The sequence below is a fragment of the Sander lucioperca genome, chromosome 8 (assembly GCF_008315115.2).
Source record: "Sander lucioperca isolate FBNREF2018 chromosome 8, SLUC_FBN_1.2, whole genome shotgun sequence".
Lineage (NCBI taxonomy): Eukaryota > Metazoa > Chordata > Actinopteri > Perciformes > Percidae > Sander > Sander lucioperca.
This window is the reverse complement of record NC_050180.1, coordinates 1131954-1157517: the sequence shown is the minus strand read 5'-3', so window position 1 is coordinate 1157517 and position 25564 is coordinate 1131954. Positions and strand designations below refer to the sequence as shown.

General features: G+C 41.1%; 1 protein-coding gene across 4 annotated transcripts; it reads right to left on the bottom strand.

Moving 5' to 3' along the window:
- Positions 1–2451: 2451 nt before the first annotated feature.
- LOC116035722 (sterile alpha motif domain-containing protein 9-like) lies at positions 2452–24362 on the bottom strand. 4 transcript variants are annotated; one of them, XM_031279008.2, is made up of 4 exons: positions 24179–24362; positions 7803–7870; positions 7606–7670; positions 2452–7382 (listed from the first exon to the last, which is right to left on the bottom strand). In XM_031279008.2, the coding sequence occupies exons 3-4, from the start codon at positions 7627–7629 to the stop codon at positions 2862–2864; spliced, it is 4545 nt and encodes a 1514-aa protein (XP_031134868.1). In that variant the 5' UTR covers positions 7630–7670; positions 7803–7870; positions 24179–24362; the 3' UTR covers positions 2452–2861. The 4 variants fall into 4 exon arrangements, with proteins under 4 accessions (XP_031134868.1, XP_031134871.1, XP_031134869.1 ...); XM_031279011.2 differs by having other exon boundaries at positions 24209–24362; XM_031279009.2 differs by lacking the exon at positions 7803–7870.
- Between the last annotated feature and the right edge of the window lie 1202 nt (positions 24363–25564).

Below are 25564 nucleotides of genomic sequence, written 5' to 3'. Positions count from 1 at the left end.
AAAGGAAGATGAGTTATTATGGACATGTGAATTAACAAAATAATATCTAAAAGTAAGTAAGTAATGTTGATGTTGAAGATAGTCAATAACTGCAACTTTAAAAAGAATGGTGCACTTGATGTAACAGCTTTGGAGAAGGTTGCTGCAGCAACATTATTTTGAACAAATAACCTTGGAAACGTTCTTGCCCACACAATATTACAATATGTTAAATAAGTATAAATCAAGCTATAATATAAGGTTAGGAACATTGATTGTGTAAAAACTCTTGGTTTTCTCAGGATCCCAGGAGAATGACTGACCTTATTGCAGACAAAAACCAACCTGTTCTCTCCAAGAGAGTTCATCATCAATCAGAATACCTAAAAAGCAATGTGTGTATGTGTATGCATACTGTTTGTGTATATGTACATATACACTTTTTTATACAAACTTTTAAATCTACATAGTAGTTACATTTTTATGTTCACCTTGTTCAGCTTTGTTGCCCTTGTTTTAACTGTTTGTTTATTTCTGTGTAGTTTTAGAGCAACAAAAAGCCAGAGTCAAAGTGCCCAGTGGAATGATATCAAAAGAGAATTTAGGTTTGCTTTAACATCTGTAATGTAACCAGATATGATCATCTTGTTAAATGGTCATACAATTGGACACAGAGTGTACGTGTGTATGTTGTTGTTATGGGCAATCACAGACTCTGTGGAACGCAAATCATCATCATCATTTCTGAGCTTGTGGCACCCTCCTGTGTGTGATACAGGTAAGAGCATCCTTAACTGGAGAATGAAGTACTGTACTTATTGCAAATACATATTTAATTAATGTGTGTATCTTAACTACATTAGTAGCTAACTAAGGCATGTAAACAAAATGACAAAATGTATTACAATACACTTGGAATACTGGGTTTTAGGATGGTGATGTGTTTCTCAAGTGTTTGACTGGATAGCAACAGCCTGTGCACACGGTGCAGTAAAATTTAAATAACGTACATGGTAATGTCACAGTACATATTTATTTAATAGGCAATGCAAAAATGCATGTTCAACATTGTTTTTTTGGAATGCAAAAAGGTTGTTTGAACAAAATCACAGTAATGTAACACAAAAGGTGAAAACTATTGTATTTTAAACATCAGATCAGTTTATGAATAAACCCACAAAATCAAAACAAAATAAATCTACATTCTGATATACAGTTTAAACAGATAGGTCTCGGTTAAATATAAGAGAGACTTTTTTATGTGTGTAAAACATTGTTTAAGGGTTATTAAAAGTAATTTAGTTATATCAATAATAAAACATGCAGAATTAAAGATACTAATTGCAAAACATTGAAAATTGTCACATAATTGTTAAAGTAAATCATTTTAAAAGTAAATGTAGAAATTGTATTTTTGATGCAGATTATGTCATTATGGAATAAAAAAACATTGAAATTTTCATTATTAAAAAAATACTCATATTTACAATGACTTGTGAGCTACAGTACACTTTTAACATGATACTTTTTAAGAGGTTTGATTTTAAGGTTATACTTGACAAATGTTTTCCTTTGCAAAACAATGGTATTACAGTTTTTCTTGATTGCTTTGACACAGCAGTCAACTCAAACTCAACATTTTCAAAACAGTTAACACACAGGCCGAAACAGTGGCACTCATGGTCAAAATGACACATTTTGTTTGCAAAAGGCTCTAACCGTGCCAAAACATTTAAAATATGCAACAAAAGCAAATTTTGCCTTCAAACAACATAACTTGCAAACAAGTGTATGAGCTCTTCCAATCAACCATTACACAGTGGACAACAAAATACTAAATACCGCACTCAGTGGGAATCAGTGCACCATTGCTTGTCATTGTAGCCTATTACCGTACGTAGCTTTCATGCCAGTGCTATTTGTCAAATTTGTCTTCTTGCATAGAATTGGATCCAAAATCAGAAATGCTTTGATGCAAATTTTATTGATTCCATTGATTCTTATTTTCAAACTGTGGCTGAAAACTGAAATACTGTAAATATTACACAAAATACATCTAAACCAAAATAAAATCTATTAGTGTATAAGAAATTAAGAAAATATAAATAAAATCTATTACAGTAAAGTATAAACATCTATTACTGTAGAGTATAGGAAATAGCCACTATTGATACTCAGTCTCTTCTGTCTTGACGATGGGGCCACATGGCCTCATCCACATTAAGGCTTGCAGACTGACTGCTAATTGAAGATTTGTGTAAAGGAGTGTCAAACATGTGCTTCAGTGATTTCATACTGATGTAGGTAGTTTCTAATAGTTAGGAACAGATGTTTTTTGTTTGGTTACCATAGCTAAAACAATGGAGTTTGGACTATTGGAATGACATCGGTGTTAACTGTTCTGCAAAAGGGTGGGGTTAAATGTGTCAATCCAATGAGAAAGGGTTAGCACATTTGCAAGAGGTGTCTTCTGCTCTGCTGAGACACTGACAGTGATGATGAAAACCGAGTGGATCACAGTTTCTTTAAGCAGGTCAAAGCAATCAAGAAAAACTGTAATAATGTACAGACCCAAGAATGCACACAAAAATATGACATAGCATAACATTCATTAACAATGCAACTCAATCACTTTTCAAAGTATACAAGGGTGTATCACACATATACATGACCGTGACTAAAATGGCAGAAACCATCTTTGAAAAAATGTATCTGATGTGTACTTTAATTTTTTGGTTCGGTCCAAGTCACATCCGCTAATATGGAGGGGTTTTATGACATAAGTATATTGCAGCCAGCCACAAGGGGGCAATCCAGATTTTTCTGCTTCACTTACACAGTCTATGCATCAACCCCTGGTCGGAATAGACTGCTTTCAAAGTTTAGTTAATATCAAGTGCAACAGGGCCTTTCATTGAGAAACCGATAATGAATGACACTTTTGACCCCGGTGCATACCCACTCAGCTGACTTTGAAACATTGGGGTGACTTCAACCTTCAGATCTGGGAAACAAGTATCTGCCAGTATTATGTTGTTCTTTGCCTCGCCAGTTACCCTTAAAAGGCACTCCTCCACCTTCTTCTCTTTCCATATTTTGCCATTTTCCCACATGGAGGCAAACTCTTCCTGCCCAGCCTTGATGCACCCTTTGATTTCCCCCAAGTGTACCAGTCGTTCATAGCCCTGCTTCTTCCCCAGGAAGAAATGGACCATGGGCCTCTTGCCATTGTACACTTCCTTCATCAATGTGTGATAAGAGGTCCTCATCTGTGAGATGTAATTCCCCAGACTTCTAGGTGGAACTGCCTCCGGACTGTACTGCTGTGGCCACAACAGCACGACTGCAATGAAGTGCAGTGGCAAGTTCTCACTTATTGGGATTTGCTCATGCAGAACTTGGCAAAGGAGATGATGTAGTTTCTGGTACGGCTCAAGATGTTGGGATTCCAGTTTTATACAACTCAACACAACATTGACATAGATGAAGTTGATTCTCTCTTTCACAGTGGGCTTATGTTCAGGTGCACAAACAAAAGCATACAGTCTGGCTATCTTCTTCATTATTTCAGGTGAGATGTCATTTGACAGACGATTTAGAATCCCAGAGTAGGTATCAGCTTTTTGCATCTCCAGGTATTGTCTTGCCTCGTGTAGTTTCAGCATGTTATGCAGGGTTTTATTCTTCAAAAGAGCCGCAGAGTCCGTCTTGCAGAAAAGCTTTACATACTGTCTGAAACATCTGAAAAGCTCGTTTTGGACTACATGCTCACGACTGTCTTTCATTCCAGACCTGGAACCCAAGTTCACATAAAAATTGTCAAGAAAGTCAAAGTTCACCTTCATCCTATATCTGAGGTTGTAAAGTACATCCTCAAACTGTTTGAGAATTTTGTAGTGGTGTGTGTGTTTGTTGTGCCGTTTATCATTTGTCTCTACAGCCTGAAGTTTCACAGCTCCAGAGAGAACACCACTCATTATGTCATGGCGGACACTGTCAGAAGAAAATATGGGGGTCTTTTCCAGCACTTCAATGACAAGTACTCCAACTTGAATTTCTCCAAGGCACCCTGCTGTATTAAAAGGGCAGTTGTCTGTCTTGGTTTTCAACCGCTGAATTGACTCCTTTTTTGCAAGGTTCTGTGTGTCCTTGAATGCATCTATTGCTGACTGAGCCATTTTAAGAAACATATCCAATTTTTCAGGACAAATAGGCACTTCCTTGTAGTTTGCAATGGCATCCTTGAGCTTGTGCTTGATAACTTGTGCTGATGTGTCTGCGAAATATGAGCTGTCTTTGGAAAGATCTCTAGCTCTATATGCCCAAACTTCTGCCTCTGAGAAATCCTTCTTTTTTAGGTAATAGTACCTGGCAAGCAACTGAGAGACAACTGCATCTTTCGGAAATCTTTTAGATGCATTTTGAAGCACCATCTCTTCCAGTCCTGGGGTTTCACCTAAGATGTCTTGAATTAGTGGAGAGAACTTAGATTCCTCCATTGAATGATGTCTCTTCACCAAAATGTAGTGGACATCTTGCAGGAGTTTGTCTTTGCCTTGTGTGCTCTCATAAAGCTTGTCTGTGGTCAGCAGTAGGTCGGTGATATCAGCTTTGCTCACATTGTGTGTTGTTGTAAGTTCCTGCAAACAGTGACTTGCGATACTTGAATGGATCATTTTCACAGCTTTGAAAACTACCATACCCTGAACTGAGCAGGTGGCAACTAAAGTGGAGAATTTCCCAAATCCATCTTCGACTTTGATTGTTCCACAAATTGGTTTTGGTTGAAGACCAAGAAATTCCTCACACAGAGACACGGAGAGCGAGGCATTCTTGCAGTATACATTCAACAGAACTAAAACAGCCAGGAGTTGTGCATGTTTCTGATTTATGTTGAAGCTTTTCAGAGTGTTGCGGGCCACACCCTGAACATATTCTGGCTTGAAGTTCTTCTTCATGATCATGAACCCATAGAACGTGTCTGCATTCTTGTGTGTTTTCTCTATTACTTTAAGTTTATCCTCAAACAGTTTCTGTTCAGTCTCAGAGAGATTATTTCCAATGAATACCATCTCTTCAGTTGGTTCAGTTTGGTCAGAGGACTCGGACCTCATACAGTTCAGGATAATTACCTGTGGAGACTTAGACTGAATGTCTTTCTTCACACATTCTTTTTCAATGAGCTGCTGCAAGTCAAACACTTTTTCCTTATCATCAAAGTCATCTATCATCAGCAAAACAGGGACCCGTGGTAATTGCTCCTTATGGTCATGCATTAAAAGTTTGACCACTTGATCAGCGACTTCAGCAAAGTCAGCATTGCTGTCTTTGAGGACAGCACAACGGAATCTGGCCCGGTGAGCCCATAAAGTATGCATGGCCAAAGTTGTCCCACCACATCCAGGTACATGCATGAGGTTGAGCAACACACAAGCTTTTCTCAGGGAGCACAAATCTGGTAGGACTGTGTTCATGATGAAGTCAAACTTGTCTCGTTTGATAAATGGTGTGGATCCAGGCTGCTCAGAGAAATAAAAATTCCACCATGACACTTTTCCTCCTTTGTAGAAGTTCTCCTCTATGGCAATTTTGTCCTCATTTCCCCCTTCGCATTGGTTCACACACAGGACCTCTAAGGTATTCAGGCTACGCTCCACTTTCTTTTCAAGAAGCACTTTGCTTTCCCCACCACAGGGTAAGAAACGGCTGGATTTACGGTTTTTTGACAAAAGACTAAGGACAGTGCCATTGACTTCAGCAAAGCTGAGCTCATATATGCATCTATGAGAGATGTTGTTGCCGCACCGAGCATTAATTAGGTCTGTCCAGGAGGTAAATGCTTTTTCGTTGTTGCATATACAGAGGATTTGATCTGTGCCTTTGAGCTCCTGCAAGAATGTACTGAAAGCCTCAACAAGAGGGTCCATCTTCTCACTCACTGTTGACAAAAGTAAGAAAATGACAAGGAATCTTTTGTTTGGAAGCACATCTTTCCGACACAAAAAAGAAATCACATCTCGAATGGAGGCTCCCTTGTCCATCAACCACTCGTCTATGTCTGAGGGTATCTCATCCTCAATACCTCCATTGCAGAATACCCAACTGGTGTTTCGAGTTAATTTCAACTTGTTTGCAATGTCTTCAACTCCTTCCGTGATTTTATACTGTGCTGGTAAATGGACACTTACTGTACTCTGTTGTTCAAAGTGACACTGCAATCCACATTTAGCTGATTCCGGATCAAAGTCCAAAACAGCAGTTGGGTTGAGCTCCACAAGAAATCCTAGTGATTCAAACTGGATTGGATGGGATTTGTTAGCTACTACCACATACTGCTCAAAGTGTGACTTATCTAAAGAGAGGGATCCACCAGTTATCATCTGACTTAATCTGGAGCCTTGACTACTGCTTTTGATCACACTGAGGTGCTTCTCTTCAGCTTGTTTTCGGAGTTGTGATCGTTGTGCCACACTGTCAACAAACCGGTTGTACTCTTCCATAGGTTTGGCAGATGTGGTTTGTGCGAGGAGATCCCTGCTGCTACCGCCATCTCGGACAAAGAATTGTTTTGATGGTTTTGTGTCAGTTGTGACTGTTTCTTTACCTTTTGCTTTTTTCTTGGCTTTTTTTGTGTCCATGTTGAAAGTGTGGTAGTTGTTTTCTTCACACAGAGTAGAGTCAGGAACTATGTCAACTTCTATCACAAATTTCTCAGATGATGTCATATTCTTATTGAGAACCCCAACAAATCGCGGATGTTTGATGCAATTTTGAGCAGTTTGTTTGTGTTTATGCTCAAAATAACCATCAATAGCAGATTTGAGCGCATTTGCATAGGCCTCTGTGACCTTTTCAACCACTCCCAACACTTGACCGTGGCTGAAGTTTGGCTCGTCTCCAATTCCAAAATGTATGGTGCCATTGGTGCGGCTATTCATGCAGGCAGCTGCAAAGCGAATAGCCTCTTCTGTGAACTTGCTCATTTTAGTTTCATCCGTTGTATTGGTGAAAGCTTTGTACTCGTGGCAGGGTTCAATTAAGTCTGAGGGACCTGATTCTGTAATATCAAGAATGCTGCTCTCCATGTATCTATATGTATCATCGTACCTACGAAATGGATAGGGCTTGCATGTGCTCCCAGGCAGATTTGTAGAGCTTGTTGGCTCCTCTTTCTGTAATTTCACTCCCTCATCTCTGGCATGAATGATAAGTTTTGCTGGTCCAAAAGTCACACCAATTTGTTTTAAGTCCTCTGTATCTAAAAGCAAAAGACTAGGTCCATTAATGTCCTGCTGAAACAGTATCTCTGCAACTTTATCATCTACATCCTTCAACTTGAGAGTCCATTCTCTCACTTGATGTTTACTCCAATCCTTGATGTCAGGTGGAAGATCCTCCTCGTTCTGAAATTAAAAGTGCTGTTATTGTGTAATAATGCACAATGACCTGAAGTGGTTTAATATGTTGGAAGTGAACACATTTTATAAAGTTTTGTTGGTTTCATAACTTTATCTTTTAAATGCAAGTGCATCTAATTTAAAACTTATTTTATTATAGTTGTCAGTTTAATGGGTTATGGTATAGGAGCATCTTCCTCAAAAATGCATTTGTTTTAACGGTTCTTACCTTCATTTCACCTTCATCTGCCATGACAGCGCTGGTTCCTTCTTCACAGATGTAGCTCACTAATGCTACAAAAATAATTTAAAAAGAGCAATTCACAATAGAGGATTAGATACTATACAGATACAGATACTATACTGTCTGGATAATGTACTGGAAACATAAAACAGCCTACAAAATATCATATATTTCATCTTTACCTTCATTTTTTCCTGATCATCCAAGAAAGCTGGCAGGAAGCTTCTCACCAATCTTGACTACTTGACCACTACAAAAGAAAGCATACATATGAATATATTACTGTAACAAATGTCTGAGCATATTTAGGACTAGGTATTGGCTATGGCAACTTTCCTACTTCCTAGCCCCTTACTTCATGCACCCGGACCACACCCATTTTCGAACTAGGTCTTGATTTTGATCTCAACTACACAGGTTTTACATTGGCTGTCATGAGACCATTATAATTGTGTCAAGAATATTTTTCCTTGGCCTCAAGTAAAGTCGAACAATTTGGATTTGTCATGATGTGTCGATTTCACATCAAATGCTTATATAACGGTGTCATAAATAATAATATCCGGGACCTTAAGTAAAGTGGAACCATTTGGACTTGTCATTACAGTAAGACGGCATAAAAGTTAGAAGGCCAGTTTTCTGACAGGGAATACAGTACTGAGGGGATTTAATTAGTTTTTGTATAGATAACGTTTCTACCTTACATCATCACTGTTTAAGGTCACTTTTAAACACTTTTTTTTAAACTTGCATATATTTTTCTTTTAGTACAAATATTAACTATAAATACTATAAATACTGCTCAGTACAAGTGCTGCTTTCAGGTGTTTACTTATTAGTACTTAGTAAAAAGAAAGGTAAAAGTAGTAGTAGGTCTGAAGTAGATGTACACAGTAAGTCAGTAGTTGTTGGGTTGCATATTACAGTTTTTTCCGATCGCTATGACAATTTTTTCAATACTTTTAAACAACTTTCCTAAACTCTTAACACAGTTAGCACAACATCCGTCTGTGTAGGCTATACATTTAACACATTTCTTGTTGCGTTAGGACGTATAGGCTAAAGTGAAAGTGAACAGCTGTTCACAAATAAACACAAATATATCCCCTCCATTTTATTCCATTGCTACTGAGAAACAGCTGATTGAAGCTATGCAAATAGATCAATCACAGCTGATTCCCTTCTAGGAAACACACTCAGGTATTGAGGTTCTTTCAATCGCATGACCATATGTTACTGTAGTAAATACAGTAAAAGAGGACCTATTTGGGCTGATTTTTGTGTGGAAAAGGAACAATAAAGATGAACGTAAAGAAAGTAAGAAAAATTGCTGCACGAGTGAGAGGAAGACGAGTACCAGGACAATTTTGTCTCTGTCTTCTTTTTTTCATACAGTAAACCGTACATTCTATAAAGCTACTCTGAGATGGGTCATTCATTTTTTGTATTGAATTTCTGCAGCAAAAGAAACAAAATGCATGCATTTACTAAACCCAATAAAACAAAAATGTAGAGAGGCTTCACAATAAACTGCAGTGTAAAACACAATCTATGATCAATACAATTGTCGTGGTTTTGGACATTTCTGTTGCCTGTATTATTATTATTTCTGTATGTTTCCTGTTGTGTTTATTGTATTCTTTGGTCTGTGTATATTTTGTTGTGTATTTTTCTGTTCCCTGTTGTGCATTTCCCTGTTTATGTTCTGTTTCCTGTTTTATTTTGATAGTCTGCTTTCTGTCTTGTCATGTCTAGTTTTACTTCCTTTGTTTTCCCGCCTGTGTGATTGTCTGATGTGCTCCACCTGTTCCCCAGCCCTGGTGTCACCTGTCTTGTGTCTTCTCGTTACCTAGTTTATTTAGCCCCTGTGTGTCCTTTGTCTGTTGTCAGATCGTTTTGCGTCTTCGTCAGGGTGGTATTTCAGAAAGCAGGTTTAGTGAAAACTCTTGAGTTTGTTTACCCTGAGATGAGGGAAACTCTGGGATTTCTGTTTCAGAAAGAGAAGTAACTTAACCTCAGAGTCAGTTTACTATGGTAACTGAGTCTGTGAACCTAACCTGGTCGGGAGCAGGTTTTCTTCAATAAACCTTGAGTTTCTCTCAGTCTCCTCCCTCTGACACAGCGCTATTTCATTTCCTCATTCATTCATTCAGTCTGTATCAGGCGCATTTTAGCGCAGTTTGTTATCGGCATGAATTTAAAAAATGATGTTGGTTTATTAACCATGTTAGGCAGACTATAAAACGTTTTATTTCTCAAAACATGGCATTTCCTTTTGTCGACGATCCCGTCGATGAAGAAGCTGCTTTAGTTCTGCTTTACTTCGCAGGGTGTTATATGTCGGGAGATGATATTGAAGCCCCGACATTTTAATTTTTAGATAACTTCCTATTTAAGCGGTATGGTTTTTCTTCCCATGTCTGTTCTCATATCACTAATGTCACCCATCTATGCTCTACATCCCAGCAGATTATTTGTGTCGCATTACGTTTTTTTGCAAACGGAATTTGTCTTTACAACATTGGTGATGCAGAGCATATTAGTAAAGCCACTGTAGCAAAGGGCCGTCAGAAGAGTGTGACTCGCTCTGAAACGTGTTTTAAATGTTTTTAAAAGGAGTTCCACTGGATTGCAGGTGAATGATGTAAACCCTTTAAAATAAAAGATTATGAATTATGATGCTGTTAATGATGGTGCTGCAGCCTCAGAATGGGATTAGTAGGCGTAGTACTTTTTCGTCCGCAGAAATGAAATAGATTATAGGTTCAATACCATTTCACCAGTAATATTAGGCTATACTTGTGATTAAATATGACATACACTATATTGGAATATATGCATTTACTCTAGCAGCAATTTTCTCCCACGTAAATTCTCTCTCTTTTGCAGCACCCGCCTTTTTTTTTTTAATTCGCTGTATGTGCGCATGAGTATTTCCGCCGACCCGTTTGTTTGTGGTTGTTGCCATGGTGAATCGTAGTATCATGGCTCCATTCATGCTGCCTTTTTATTGTGGTGGTGAACATACTCTGAGTTGATTGAACCAACTCATATCAGCTGTTCTGAAACCGAAAACTCAGAGTTTCCCATCTCAGGGTAAATCAACTCAGACATCAGGGTTAGACTCAGAGTTTGTTAAACCTTCTACCTGAAATACCACCCTGGTCAGTTTGTGTGTGCTTTTCCTCCCTGTGTTAGTCAATTCTAGTTTGTTACTCCCTGGATTTCCTTTTTTTTATCTGTTCCTTGTTTTTTGAAGACTCTTGTTGTTTTTGGTTTTCATTTCCTTGTGTTTTTGTATTTTTTTGGATAGTTTTTGCCCTTGGTTTTTGGGGACTCTCTGTTCGCATTTTCCTTGGTTTTGATTACATAAACCCCAGCACTCAAACCTTCTCCTGCCTTCCTGCCTCCTCTCTGAATTTGGGTCCACTATTCGCTGCTGGTGCAACAACAATAACTATTGTCTATTGTATAAGGGCAGACCTGACACATAAAATAATGCAGGTTCTGTAATTCCATCTGATGTTAGTGTTTTGACTAAATGTTCCTGTTGGAAGAGAACATGTGTTAGTGTTTTGGAAGAATTATTTGATTTTGAGACATGTTTGCATTGTTTTGGTAGACATAGTGTATTGTGTTAGTGAATTATTGTATTTTGAAAATTAGTGTAAGAGTTTAGTTTTCAATGTGTGATTTTGAGCATGAAATTAACTGTTGTCAATTGTGTGTTGTAGGTGTGTTGGTGCGTACGAGTTTAGGAAAGTTGTTAAAAGTATTGAAAAAATTGTCATAGGCCTTCTGTAATTTGTTATTTTGGGTTATTTTATGTTAGAATGGTTCTGAAGAAAGCTGCAAGTAGCGATACAGGAAGCCAAGTAGGGCTCCAACTAACGATTATTTTAATAATCGATTAATCTGTCGATTATTTTTTCGGTTAATCGATGAATCGGATAAAAAAAAAAAGCATTCATTTACATCAACTCAGTACATACATACATACTTGTTGTTTTAGTTAATAGTTGTGTAAAGGTAAGTAACTCAAAGAGCAGATACAGACAAAACACACACACACACACACACACACACACACACACACACACACACACGTTCACTTGAAGCTTATTCATTAAATTATTACCATCATTGTAGTAAGTGCAAGTTAAGTTCATTTGTACACCACATTTAAACACAGCTTAAGATGACCAAGTGCTATAAAAGAACTTTAAAATGAAATTAAAAAGTACAACACACAAATATTGTAGTAGCCATTCTTTAACCATTTATTTTGTTTGAATTTATTATAATGATGTTTTGCCTATTCTTCTTAAGTTGTGCCCACTACAGGTCAGAAGGTATTAAATAGGAAGGTGACGGGGGTGGAGGTGTGGCTGACTGGGAGCCACAGCTTTTTGACCTTGCTACAGGAACCGTTGCTCCTTTAGTTAAAAATATCCAGTCTGCTTTATAATTTATTTATAAGATAAAGGATCCGTACTATTTTTCATGTTGGAATAAAAGACCATCTACTGATGCAACAATACTCTCTTGGATGTTTTTCTTGGGTTTATTGGAATAAAACAAGCGTCAAAGATTTCCCCAGTCAACACCAAGGTGACAAAGAACAAACTCAGGACAAAATAGTCACTACATTAGTCAAAAAGCTTGCTTCTGGATCTTGGAAAACCTTGTGGATTACTTGGATTGGTGTTCTGAAGCCGCACAGGGAACAGGCTGCAAAGGAACAAAGGAAAGCTGACGCCGCATGCACGCAGGACGCCGAAGATGCGGTAAGCTGCTGCTACTTTAAGTTGTTACACCACGAGGAACTGAGGATAAATGAACCAAAGGTTGGATGAATTCGTTAGATAAAAATCTCATTTGAATTTTGGACTGTTTTTGACTCAAGTTTGGACTGACATTAAGCTACTAACCGAAAGTTTGTGTAGCGTTGCTTGTCAAAATATGGCACGCTTTTGGATTTAAAGCGATAAGGAAAAGGGAGTAGCCTAATCTTTAAGATGTAAAATAATATCTTTTGCATTGGAGTCTATTTTTTGGACACCATGGCTTATCAATCAGAAGAGCCTGATGAAATGTGTTTGCAAACTGATTTAGAGGAAAACCCTCCTAATATGGAAAATGTATCCGAAACTGAGGGTACTTTGCGTAATGCCAGAAAGATAAAGCTTGGGCTGCTTACGCGCAAAATTAACGTTATCAAAGACATGATGATGAAAGAGGATTCAAATGTTAAAGAAGTGGTCGAAAATATGGATAAGTATGGAGATTTGTTGAACGATTTTGAAGCTAGACATAAGGAGTACCAGAACGTATTGAGTGAGAAGGATCACAAATCGGATAATGACTTGTGGTACAAACCTAAAAGAGAAATCAACATAACATTCGTTGAGGAAGTGGAGGATTGGTTACACACACATGGAAAGAAAGAAGAAGGAGAATGTGAAATAGGCCCAGACGACAGTGTTTCTGTAACTCTCGCTAAGAAAGCAGAAGAAACCGCTTCAAAGATCTCCATAACGTCCTCCGCTTTAGGACGTGCGGCAGCAGAAAAGGCTGCGCTAAAATTCAATTAACGGCGCTTAAAGAAAAACACGACATAGAGAATGAGGAGGCAGAATTAGCTAAAAGACAGGAAACGTTGAGGAAGCAAAAGGAAATGTTAGCCCTCAGAACTGAATTGAATGCTGCTACTGTCAAACTCCAAATATTGAGTAAAAGTAAAAGCAACGTCTCAGTGGGAGATGGAATGAATGAATATTTAGAAAGATCACAAAATACAAAGGAACTAAATGAAAGGGAGTGTGAACCAAAATTGGAAAATGCTCATACCAAAGGAATTCAAGATGCAAGCGTCAGACCTAAAACTCATGCCCTCCTGCCTCAACCAGTGCAACTTCATGCCGAAAAAAAAGAGCCCTATTTTCTACCGTCAGTACGGTCGTCTATCTGGCCAGATCAGTCCCCGTACATGTCCTCAGCCCAACCAATGCAGCTGCGCTCATCTCATTCACAACCCCATACTCAGACTTACGAGCCCCCACGACCCCGTGCAACCTCTCACCAGACTCATAGATAGATAGCCCTAGGCTAGGCTATTATTTTTAGGCCCACACTATTATTATTATTATTATTATTATTATTATTATTGTTATTATTGTCATCAGTAGCGGTAGGTATTGTTATAATTGGCAGTAGCACCAGACTTCTAATGTGAGCTTGCAGGCATTATTATTATTATTATTATTATTATTATTATGAGTAGTAGTAGGCCTATTATCATTACTAGGCTATTGCTATAATTGGGAATTTGCACCAGATCTCTGATATGAATTCATGCTTTATTACTGTTATTATTACTAGGCCTAACAGTAGGCATATTATCTGCATTTTTGACAGAAGCTTGCAGGTAGGCGATGTTAATGTGAGACCTTCAAAGCTTTTTTGCAGCTGGTGGTGCGTCGGTTGCCTTGTTGGTCCTCACTAGAAATCTCTCCATTTTGTTTGGTTTTGAAATAATTTGGATGTGGATTAGTTGTGTTTTCAATAAGTTGAGGCTATGATGTAACGATGTGTGCGTGTGTGCAGCCTGGACGCGGAGTGGTGTGTGTCTCCTCTCTGCAGGCTGGGACTGCTGCGCGAGGCTACTGAGAGACTGACCGGCTGTGAGGGCTTTTGGATGGGGGAGGGGCTCACGGCAGCACCCGCTGCTCGTTGAGCACATAACTGCAGAGTGATAGGTGTTTTCGAGTCTCCAAACACCACAAAAGTTTCCAATAACACCAGTAAAAGTCGCTAGATTTGTCGCTAGTCACTTTTGACAAAAAAAGTCGCCAGGAGGATGACTTGTTTTACAGTTGTGCGGAGGCTCCACGCAGAGCTTTCTCCGTAGCCTAAGTAAGTGGCCTGATGTTTATACTTGTGCACTGGTGTGTGCGTGAGCCGGCATGTGTGTGTGTGGGGAATGTGTGGTAGAGGGAGAAGTGAGAGTGACGGCGTTTAGCTTTAGAGCGAGTACCGACTCTAGAGTCATAGTGAGAGAAACAAAGTGTCTCCTCTGTTAATTAATTATCTCCTTGAGTTCATGTTGTTTATGGAGAAGGAGAACCAGGAAATTAGTCGGGGAGGAAATGCAACGCTACCCAGCCACGACCGAGCGACGTGTAGTTACATTACATTTTTTTTTTTCCTCCCATCTTGTAGCCTACTCGTGCCGCCCCAGGAGAGTGTCCGTGCCCCCCCAGGGGGGCGGGCCCCACCGGTTGAGAACCACTGATCTAGAGCAATACACGTCTGGTCAGTCTAGAGAGCTGGTTAAAACTTGTCTCTTCTTAGATCCAGAGAGAGGCTTTGTAAAGGCCAAAGAATTGCTCCAGGAGCACTTTGGAAATGAATACCAAATATCCAGTGCATACATTAATAAAGCATGTCATGGAACCCCATTAGAACTGAAGATTCCCAAAATTTGAAATCCTATGCTCTGTATCTCAGAGGTTGTTTGAATGCCATAAATGAAATTGCATATATGGATGAATTAAATCTGGCTTCTAATCTGAAATTATTGGTCAGCAAGTTGCCTTACAAACTAAGAGAGAGATGGCGAGTCGAAGTGTGTCACTTTCAAGAAACAACCAATCGCCGAGCCACATTTGGAACCTTAGTTGAATTCATTGAAAGGCAAGTCAAAATCTTGATGGATCCTGTCTTTGGTGATATACAAGATCCTTCACCAAGAGCACGAAATGTAAGGCCCGCCCTGTCAAGATCTGTGAAACCCAAATTCACTGACAAAGGCTTCACAAGCAATGCAACAACCATTAATGTCAATCCTACTTCTCTCAAACAGAGGAATAGTGTTTCAACAATCAAATGTAAGCCATTCTGTCTGTTTTGCTCAGGAGAGCATCTACTGGGAAGCTGTTCTTGGTTTAAAAGGAAACGTCACACTGACAAAATCTCATTTTTGAAAGAAAGAGGGGTTTGCTTTGCATGTCTTGTTACAGGCCATATGAGCAAGGATTGCACCCAGCATCAGTCATGCAGACAATGTTCAAAGTTTCCATTGCTGAAGCTGCGGCGGGGAGCTGTGGTCTTAGGTGCCTCAAGGGGCGGTAACCCACGAACACCGTGGTGGACACCGGTGGTCAGGGAAGCCGTCCGACTGAACAAGGAGTCTTTCCGGGATATGTTATCCCAGAGGACTCCGGAGGCAGTTGCAAGGTACCGAAGGGCCCGAAGGGCTGCAGCCTCTGCCGTGAAAGAGGCAAAGCAGCGGGTGTGGGAGAAGTTCGGAGAAGACATGGAGAAGGACTTTCGGTCGGCACCAAGGTGCTTCTGGAAAACCGTTCGCCACCTCAGGAGGGGGAAGCGGGGAACCATCCAAGCTGTGTACAGTAAGGATGGGACGCTGTTGACCTCAACTGAGGAGGTAATAGGGCGGTGGAAGGAGCACTTTGAGGAACTCCTAAATCCGACTAATACGCCCTCTATGGTAGAGGCAGAGCTGGAGGGTGATGGGGGATTGTCGTCAATTTCCCTGGTGGAAGTTGCTGAGGTAGTTAAACAACTCCACAGTGGCAAAGCCCCAGGGATTGATGAGATCCGTCCAGAAATGCTTAAAGCTCTGGGTGTGGAGGGGTTGTCTTGGTTGACACGCCTCTTCAACATTGCGTGGAAGTCGGGGACGGTGCCTAAGGAGTGGCAGACCGGGGTGGTGGTTCCCCTTTTCAAAAAGGGGGACCAGAGGGTGTGTGCCAATTACAGGGGTATCACACTTCTCAGCCTCCCCGGTAAAGTCTACTCCAAGGTGCTGGAAAGGAGGGTTCGGTCGATAGTCGAACCTCAGGTTGAAGAGGAACAATGCGGATTCCGTCCTGGTCGTGGAACAACGGACCAGATCTTTACTCTCGCAAGGATCCTGGAGGGAGCCTGGGAGTATGCCCAACCGGTCTACATGTGCTTTGTGGATCTGGAGAAGGCGTATGACCGGGTCCCCCGGGAGATACTGTGGGAGGTGCTGCGGGAGTATGGGGTGAGGGGGTCCCTTCTCAGGGCCATCCAATCTCTGTACGACCAAAGCGAGAGCTGTGTCCGGGTTCTCGGCAGTAAGTCGGACTCGTTTCAGGTGAGAGTTGGCCTCCGCCAGGGCTGCGCTTTGTCACCAATCCTGTTTGTAGTATTTATGGACAGGATATCGAGGCGTAGTCGGGGTGGAGAGGGGTTGCAGTTTGGTGAGCTGGGGATCTCATCGCTGCTTTTTGCAGATGATGTGGTCCTGATGGCATCGTCGGCCTGTGACCTTCAGCACTCACTGGATCGGTTCGCAGCCGAGTGTGAAGCGGCTGGGATGAGGATCAGCACCTCTAAATCTGAGGCCATGGTTCTCAGCAGGAAACCGATGGAGTGCCTTCTCCAGGTAGGGAATGAGTCTTTACCCCAAGTGAAGGAGTTCAAGTACCTTGGGGTATTGTTCGCGAGTGAGGGGACAATGGAGCGGGAGATTGGTCGGAGAATCGGCGCAGCGGGTGCGGTATTACACTCAATTTATCGCACCGTTGTGACGAAAAGAGAGCTGAGCCAGAAGGCAAAGCTCTCAATCTACCGGTCAGTTTTCGTTCCTACCCTCACCTATGGTCATGAAGGCTGGGTCATGACCGAAAGAACGAGATCCAGGGTACAAGCGGCCGAAATGGGTTTCCTCAGGAGGGTGGCTGGCGTCTCCCTTAGAGATAGGGTGAGAAGCTCAGTCATCCATGAGGAGCTCGGAGTAGAGCCGCTGCTCCTTCGCGTCGAAAGGAGCCAGTTGAGGTGGTTCGGGCATCTGGTAAGGATGCCCCCTGGGCGCCTCCCTAGGGAGGTGTTCCAGGCACGTCCAGCTGGGAGGAGGCCTCGGGGAAGACCCAGGACTAGGTGGAGGGATTATATCTCCAACCTGGCCTGGGAACGCCTCGGGATCCCCCAGTCGGAGCTGGTTAATGTGGCTCGGGAAAGGGAAGTTTGGGGTCCCCTGCTGGAGCTGCTACCCCCGTGACCCGTTACCGGATAAGCGGAAGAAGATGGATGGATGGATGATCAGTCATGCGTTATTTGCAAGAGGCCACACCCTACAATTCTGCACATAGGAAAAGTGGAGCAGAACAAAGGAGCAGAAACACGTGGAGAAGTGGCCGATGTGGAACCAAAAAAGGTGAACACAGGACAGGTTTCACTTAAAGCATGCAGTCACACTGGGGCCGGTGAAGAACAGTGTTTAATGTCCATTGTGCCTGTGAAGGTAAAATTAAACAAAGGCAACACAGTAGTACAGACCTACGTATTTCTTGACCCTGGCAGTACCGCCACATTTTGTACAGATAAATTAATGCACCAACTAAATGTACAAGGGAAAAGAACCAACATTCTGTTGCGCACAATGGGCCAGGAAAGAATCGTGTCTACCAATATCATCACTGGACTTGAAGTAAGTGGACTTCACAACAATGTGTTCATAACTCTGCCAGAGGCATACACACAAGCAAAGATTCCTGTGTCAGAGAGTAACATTCCCAACCAGAGAACTCTGTCAAAGTGGCCTTACCTTAGAGATATCCAAATTTCCACCATCAACGCAGGCATTGAATTGCTGATTGGCACAAATGCACCTAAAGCAATGGAGCCATGGCAAATCGTAAACAGTGAAGGAGACGGCCCATATGCTATAAGAACATTGCTTGGATGGGTAGTAAATGGCCCGTTAGGAACAGGATCTAACAATGACATGCCCTCTCACACAGTCAATAGGCTATCAGTACATAATCTACATGAGATGCTGATCGCCCAGTATAACACTGACTTCAGTGAAAGGTTGTCTGAGGAAGTGAAAGAAATGTCCATTGAGGACAGGCGTTTTCTGAAAATAGCAGATGAATCAGCTACAATAGTGAATGGACATTACAGTCTTAAGTTACCTTTCAGAGAAGATAATGCTACGCTTCCAAATAACCGTAGCATTGCTGAGCAACGTTTGCAGAGCCTAAAAAAGAAATTCAATAGGAACCTGTCATTCAAAGGAGAATATGTCACATTCACGACAGACATGATCAGTAAAGGATATGCAGAAAAGGTGCCAGAGGGGCAGCTTACAAGAAGAGATGGGAAGGTGTGGTACTTACCCCACCATGGGGTTTATCACCCAAAGAAAAGGAAGTTAAGAGTGGTTTTTGATTGTGGTGCATCTTTCTGTGGAAAAGCATTGAATGCAGAATTACTCAAAGGACCTGATTTAACCAATAGCCTTATAGATGTGCTCAACAGATTCTGCCAAGAGCCAATAGGACTGATGGCAGACATCACCGCCATGTTCCATCAGGTGAAGGTTCCAGACAGTGATGCTGACTTTCTGAGGTTTCTGTGGTGGCCAGAGGGAGACGTGTCCAAACCTCCTGTGGAACACAGGATGACTGTCCATCTGTTTGGGGCAACGTCATCCCCCAGCTGTGCGAGTTACGCGCTCAGGAGAACAGCAGAGGACAACAGAGAGCACTTCAGGCCTGAGGTAATTGATACAATTCTGCATAACTTTTACGTGGATGATCTGTTGAAGTCAGTGCCCACTGTATAGGAGGCAGTGCAACTCATTGCTGACGTCAAGTCAGTCTGTCAAAGAGGAGGCTTTCATCTTTCAAAGTGGGCCACAAACAGCAGAGAAGTGTTGTCTCTCATTCCTGTGGAGGATAGAGCTAAAGAAATGATGGATCTCAATCTTGTCAAAGACAAACTTCCAACTGAAAGGGCTTTAGGCCTGCAATGGTGCATTGAGAGTGACAACTTTACCTTTAACGTTCAGCCAAAATCACAGCCACTTACAAGAAGAGGAATGTTGTCAATTCTGTCTACGACCCTCTTGGTTTCCTAACCCCATTCACATTAACAGCTAAATTCTTGTTACAGAAGCTCTGTAAGGTGAACCTAGGCTGGGACGAAGAGGCACCCCCCAGCATCCGTGAACAATGGTCAAAATGGACAGCTGGTTTGAGTCAAATCTCAAACTTCAAAGTGCAACGATGCTTCAAGAGTAATGAATTTGGATCAATAATGCATGCACAGTTGCATCACTTTGCTGACGCAAGCGACCAAGGCTATGGAACTGTAAGCTATGTGAGGCTGGTGAGTGACAACAACAACGTCCACGTCACCTTTGTTATGGGAAAAGGGCGTGTAGCTCCTCTCAAAGGAGTAACAATCCCAAGATTGGAACTCTCCGTTGCAGGTCTAGCAGTAAGAATGGACAAGCTGCTGAGATCGAGCTTACAACTAGACCTAGACCATTCCATGTTCTGGACAGACAGCCAGTCTGTACTAAAGTACATATCAAACGAACATTCCAGATTCAAGACATTTGTGGCCAATCGAGTTGCAGAAATAAGAGATGCGACCAAGTTATCTCAGTGGAACTACATTGATTCCAAGTCCAACCCTGCAGACGATGCAACAAGAGGTCAAAGTGCGGACAAATTCATTAACAACAAGCGGTGGCTACATGGTCCGGACATTCTGTGGAAAGAGAGACAGGAAAAGCGGGACCAGTTTGCCAGCTTCAAAGAGGGCTGTCCACTGCCCCTGGATGACCCTGAGGTGAAAAGAACGCACACAGTGAATGCAACCTGTACACACAACGAAAACGCAACACAAAAGCTGATGACTCATTTTTCTGACTGGACAAAACTCCGGCTCGCAGTTGCGTGGTACCTGAAATTCAAGAAAACTCTGAAAACACTGGTGCAAAAAAGGAAAATGGGTGAGTGCAAAGTAGTTACAAGAAGCAGGATGAAAGACTTACCTGATCCCACACTGGGTGGACAGCAAATAAGTATTGAAGATCTAAAGAAAGCTGAAATTGCCATTGTTCAATTCACCCAAGTGCAGTTCTTCCCAAACGAAATAAAAATACTCACCTCAACGAGTCCCGAAGTGAGGAAGAAAAGTGCCCTGTACAAACTTGACCCGCATGTAAAGGATGACCTGATAAGAGTAGGAGGCAGGTTGAACAAAGCAGCCATAGGGGAAGAAAGGAAATTTCCTGCCATAATTCCAAAGAACTCTCATATATCCACACTCATTTTAAGGCATGTGCACAAGACAACAGGGCACGGGGGAAGAAATCATATGCTATCTGAACTCCGCAAAAAATATTGGATAATAAACGCTAATTCAGCTGCCAGAAAGATTCTGACCAAATGTGTTGTGTGCAGAAAACACAGAGCCAGAGTTGGAGAACAAAAGATGTCTGATCTACCGCAGGAAAGACTTCAACCTGACTCACCCCCATTTACCAACACCGGGGTGGACTATTTTGGACCTTTCCAGATTAAACGAGGAAGAGCACTGGTAAAGAGATATGGCGTGCTATTCACCTGCATGACCAGCAGAGCTGTTCATATTGAAGTGGCCAGCTCCTTGGACACGAGCTCATGTATCAATGCTGTCAGACGTTTCATTAGTAGGAGGGGACAAGTAAATGTGAAATATGGGAGAGGCTGATCAGATCCACCAGACAAGTCCTCTGTTCTGTTCTTAAACAGCAAACCCTAGATGACGAAGGGCTCCAGACAATCTTGTGTGAAGTAGAGGCAATTTTAAACAGTCGCCCTATAACAACAGTCACCACTGACCCTCAAGACTTGCATCCACTCACGCCAAATGATCTCCTGCTACTCAAAACCAAGCCAACTCTTCCACCCGGTGTATTTGATAAGAACGACCAGTACACCAGATGCCGCTAGAGGCAGGTTCAATACTTGGCAAACATCTTTTGGAGACGCTGGACACTGGAATACCTGCAGCTGCTCCAAGAGCGTCAAAAGTGGAACATCAAAAGAAGGAACTTTCAATGTGGAGATATTGTATTGGTGGTGGATCCAACTTCCCCAAGAGGTTCTTGGGTTCTGGGCAGAATAATTGAAGTTTTTCCTGACCAAAAGGGACTCGTCCGCTCTGTGAAACTCAAGACCCAGAACAACATCTTAGAAAGGCCAATCACGAAGTTATGCCTGATGTTGGAAGGAGATGAAGAAAAGATCTAAAGAATCCAGATAATGGTCTAGTATTCTATTTTTTGCTCTCATATTAAATATAAAAGGTAAAATAATTTATTCAAGGCTCCTATTTTGATTTAATTTAATAATTGTTTTGTTTACCAAATACAATTAGGGGCCGGTTGTGTAGTAGCCATTCTTTAACCATTTATTTTGTTTGAATTTATTATAATGATGTTTTGCCTATTCTTCTTAAGTTGTGCCCTCTACAGGTCAGAAGGTATTAAATAGGAAGGTGACGGGGGTGGAGGTGTGGCTGACTGGGAGCCACAGCTTTTTGACCTTGCTACAGGAACCGCTGCTCCTTTAGTTAAAAATATCCAGTCTGCTTTATAATTTATTTATAAGATAAAGGATCCGTACTATTTTTCATGTTGGAATAAAAGACCATCTACTGATGCAACAATACTCTCTTGGATGTTTTTCTTGGGTTTATTGGAATAAAACAAGCGTCAAAGATTTTCCCAGTCAACACCAAGGTGACAAAGAACAAACTCAGGACAAAATAGTCACTACAAATATATATGTCAACAATAACTGATATGGGACAAAGCACAGAATATATATATGACAATAGATTGAAAAATTAATAGGCCAAAAAAGGCGAGTGAATAAAAACGTGTCTTTAGTCCTGCTTTACTACTGTTATTAATGAGCTAACGCTAGCTTGTCATGCTAGTAGCTGGATAACGAGTAAACACCACACCAGCACCAGAAGAGAGACGTTACGTTCCTCACTTCAAAACGGAACAAAAGTAGGATTGTGTAGTGACTTTACCCTGCTGTTGAACTCCCTTCCTCCTCATCAAGGACTCCAACATGTTTACGTTTTAGGTGCTGAATCATCACCATGGTGCGCCCGTGCCATGCCATGTCGCGTTTGCTTATGTTGCAATTAACACGTTTTTGATTTATTTAGTGTGAATTCTCCCACACCTTGGATGACTTAGGTGGTACTGATTTCTCTGCCTCCGCCATGTGTTTCAGAACAACGTTAAGGGTCCGGTCTCTCTCCGTATTTCCTCCCTTCCCTTCTTTTTTCTTCTCTTTCACTCCACGCCGCTCCGCACCGCACGGCACTCAACTGCAATCTGAGACTGAGTGGCGCGTCGCGCGACACAACAAATCGATAATGAAATTCGTTGCCAACTTTTTTAATAATCGAATTTTATCGATTTTATCGATTCGTTGTTGCAGCCTTAAAGCCAAGCATTAAGCCCATTCATTCTAAACAGGCACATTTTGAACGGGCACTGTAGTAGTACATAAAACTATCTATTGATGACTCTGATAATAATTATAAAATAATGTGGGGAATACAAAGTCCCACTACTAGGTTGGATCCCACTTTATCACAATAAAGCTGATCTGTTATTTTTTCCCTTTCCTTGGACTGTCCTGAATTAGTGAGCAAAGCAAGCAGTGCTTAGTAACATTCCTGTGTGTGTGTGTGTGTGTGTGCATGTGTGCGTGTGTGTGTGTGTGTGTGTGTGTGTGTGTGTTTGATGTGATGTGATGTGAACTGGATTTTTAACATAGTCATTGTGGATTATGTTAAAAATCCAGTTGAATTATGTTTTTCATTAAAGATTACTCCGTTGAATCATGTTTCGGTGAAACAAAGACATCACTATTATTAGTTATACCTGTAGTTAAACCTGTTCTCTGTCATATGTCAGCCAAGACAGAGGCCTATTGTCTTACAGTATACAGTAGGTATCACCCAACTGGAATTGATGCTATAAAAAGTAACTAAATAAGGTAGAGAAAACACCTACCCTACCCAACCTATGCCTACAGAGGAAGCAACTAAAAAGATAAGAAAGTGGCCAGGACACCTCAATAACCTACAGTATTAGCTGCGTCAGCCCCCATGAGATATAACATTTAGGCTAGTTTACTACATTTCAGTGTGGATAATTGCAATAGTTCCACTTATGAACTAATAATATTTTCATATCAACACTAATCCACACACTGCATTTTAAAATTCCCTATCTAATCTGTTTTTTCTACATTTTTCTTACTAATGTCTAATGGAGCAATGAGTACACCTATATTTGACAAATTCAGGATTTCACCACTGTGCTCTCTGGTGCCCACTGTGTATCAAATAAAACGAACAAGAAGCTGTACATTTAAATCTGTCTGGGCAATACATGATTCCAACATAGTTCAGCAAACAGAAATATCAGAATATAATTTCATAATTATATTATGCAATAACAAAGTGGAAAAAATAAGGTATATTCCCAAAAGATTCAAAACCACACATAGCCTATAAAACCTGCAAGTTAGATGCAGGAACTAGCCTACAGATAGTTCCTTAACTGATCTACATCTTAAAACTGAGGAAATACTGGTATTCATTTAAAATTATTATTTATTATTATTATTATTATTGTTATTATTATAGGAACTACTTTTTCCACACTGCCAAAACAAAAATACAGACAACACCCACTTACCATCCCGGACACAAAGTCTGCTGTCCTCACCATTTAATGCGACGTCTTCAAACAGGGTTCGTGAGACAAACCTTTCGAGACAAGTAAATATAAGACATCTTTATGTGCTGGTTCGCAGAGAGAAGTAAGTTAGACCAGTGCTGAGTCTGCCTGCGGCGGAATACATGCAGTCTTCCGGTGGGCGGTCAGTTCCGAGAAAACGAAACCCAAGCAGCACTTTGTGTGTGCGTTGGTTCCACAGAAACGATACCTATATATGCGGTCTAAGTTTTGGGAGGTAGTCTACGGTAGTAAAAGCTGGCGAAGCTGTTCCCCTGCCCAACGACTAAAATAGTTCACAAGTGTAATAGCTAGGCCACAGGCTATCCTAAGTTGTAATATATATTACACATTAAGTAGGCTACTCGTGCACCTTACCGCATTCTTTTAAGTGCGTGTACCCTTCACTTTGATATGTCACTAAACTGCGTCAGAAGCCCTAACACAATGGTTGTCGAGCAGCCTGTAATACATTATACTGGGTGGGCTGGTGCTAAAATTGTTAATCTCAGGTGCATGGTCCATATCACTGTGTCTTTTTTGGGCCATTTTGGGTGTTTAAAGGATATGTTCACAAGTTTTGAAGTCTGTGTCTCCACATGTAGGCCTACATTGAAAAAGTGTTTAGTTACTGCAGTAATTTCTTTTCTTCATACTGGCCATGAAGGGATCCCTTCCTAATGCAATTCCAATGCAAGCAATGTGGGACAATGCAAAGTACTTCTCTTATGCAAAATGCATTCCAAAATTCAGTCAAAGCAAATAGTATGAGGCTTCAGCATTCAAAGGTAGCCAAAACAAGAGAGTATCTATCAAAGTTACAATCTTTTTGGTGCAAAATTCCCTCCTGGTGTGCATTCTGTACTAAAGAAATGTGACATCACCTCACTTAAAGTTAAACACAAAAACAAACCACCATGACACACACAGACACATTATAGAATGATGATGTTCATTCAGTAACAAGCACATCTAGTCGGCAACAAGCACATCCAGTCAGCCCACATTCAGCTCAGCTAAATCCTGGAACTTTGGACTTCATTCTTTTTCTGTTCGGCTGCTATTCGACAATAAAGAACACCATTTGAAACACATTTCCACTACAGTATATTGGGGGAGAATTAGAGCACTCTGACAGTTTCTAGCCTCATTACTAATGCATCACTACAGCAAAACTCTCCTCTGTCAGTTGCAAAATGTGGATAAATATATTATTCTGTGCCTTTTTATTGAGCATCAACCTAGCAATTATGTGCGTATTGTCGGAAAAATAGTAGCGTAAATAAATGCGTCAGTTCAGCTCGCAGTCACCCTCCAGTCTACACACGCACGGGGTGGATGCCGGGA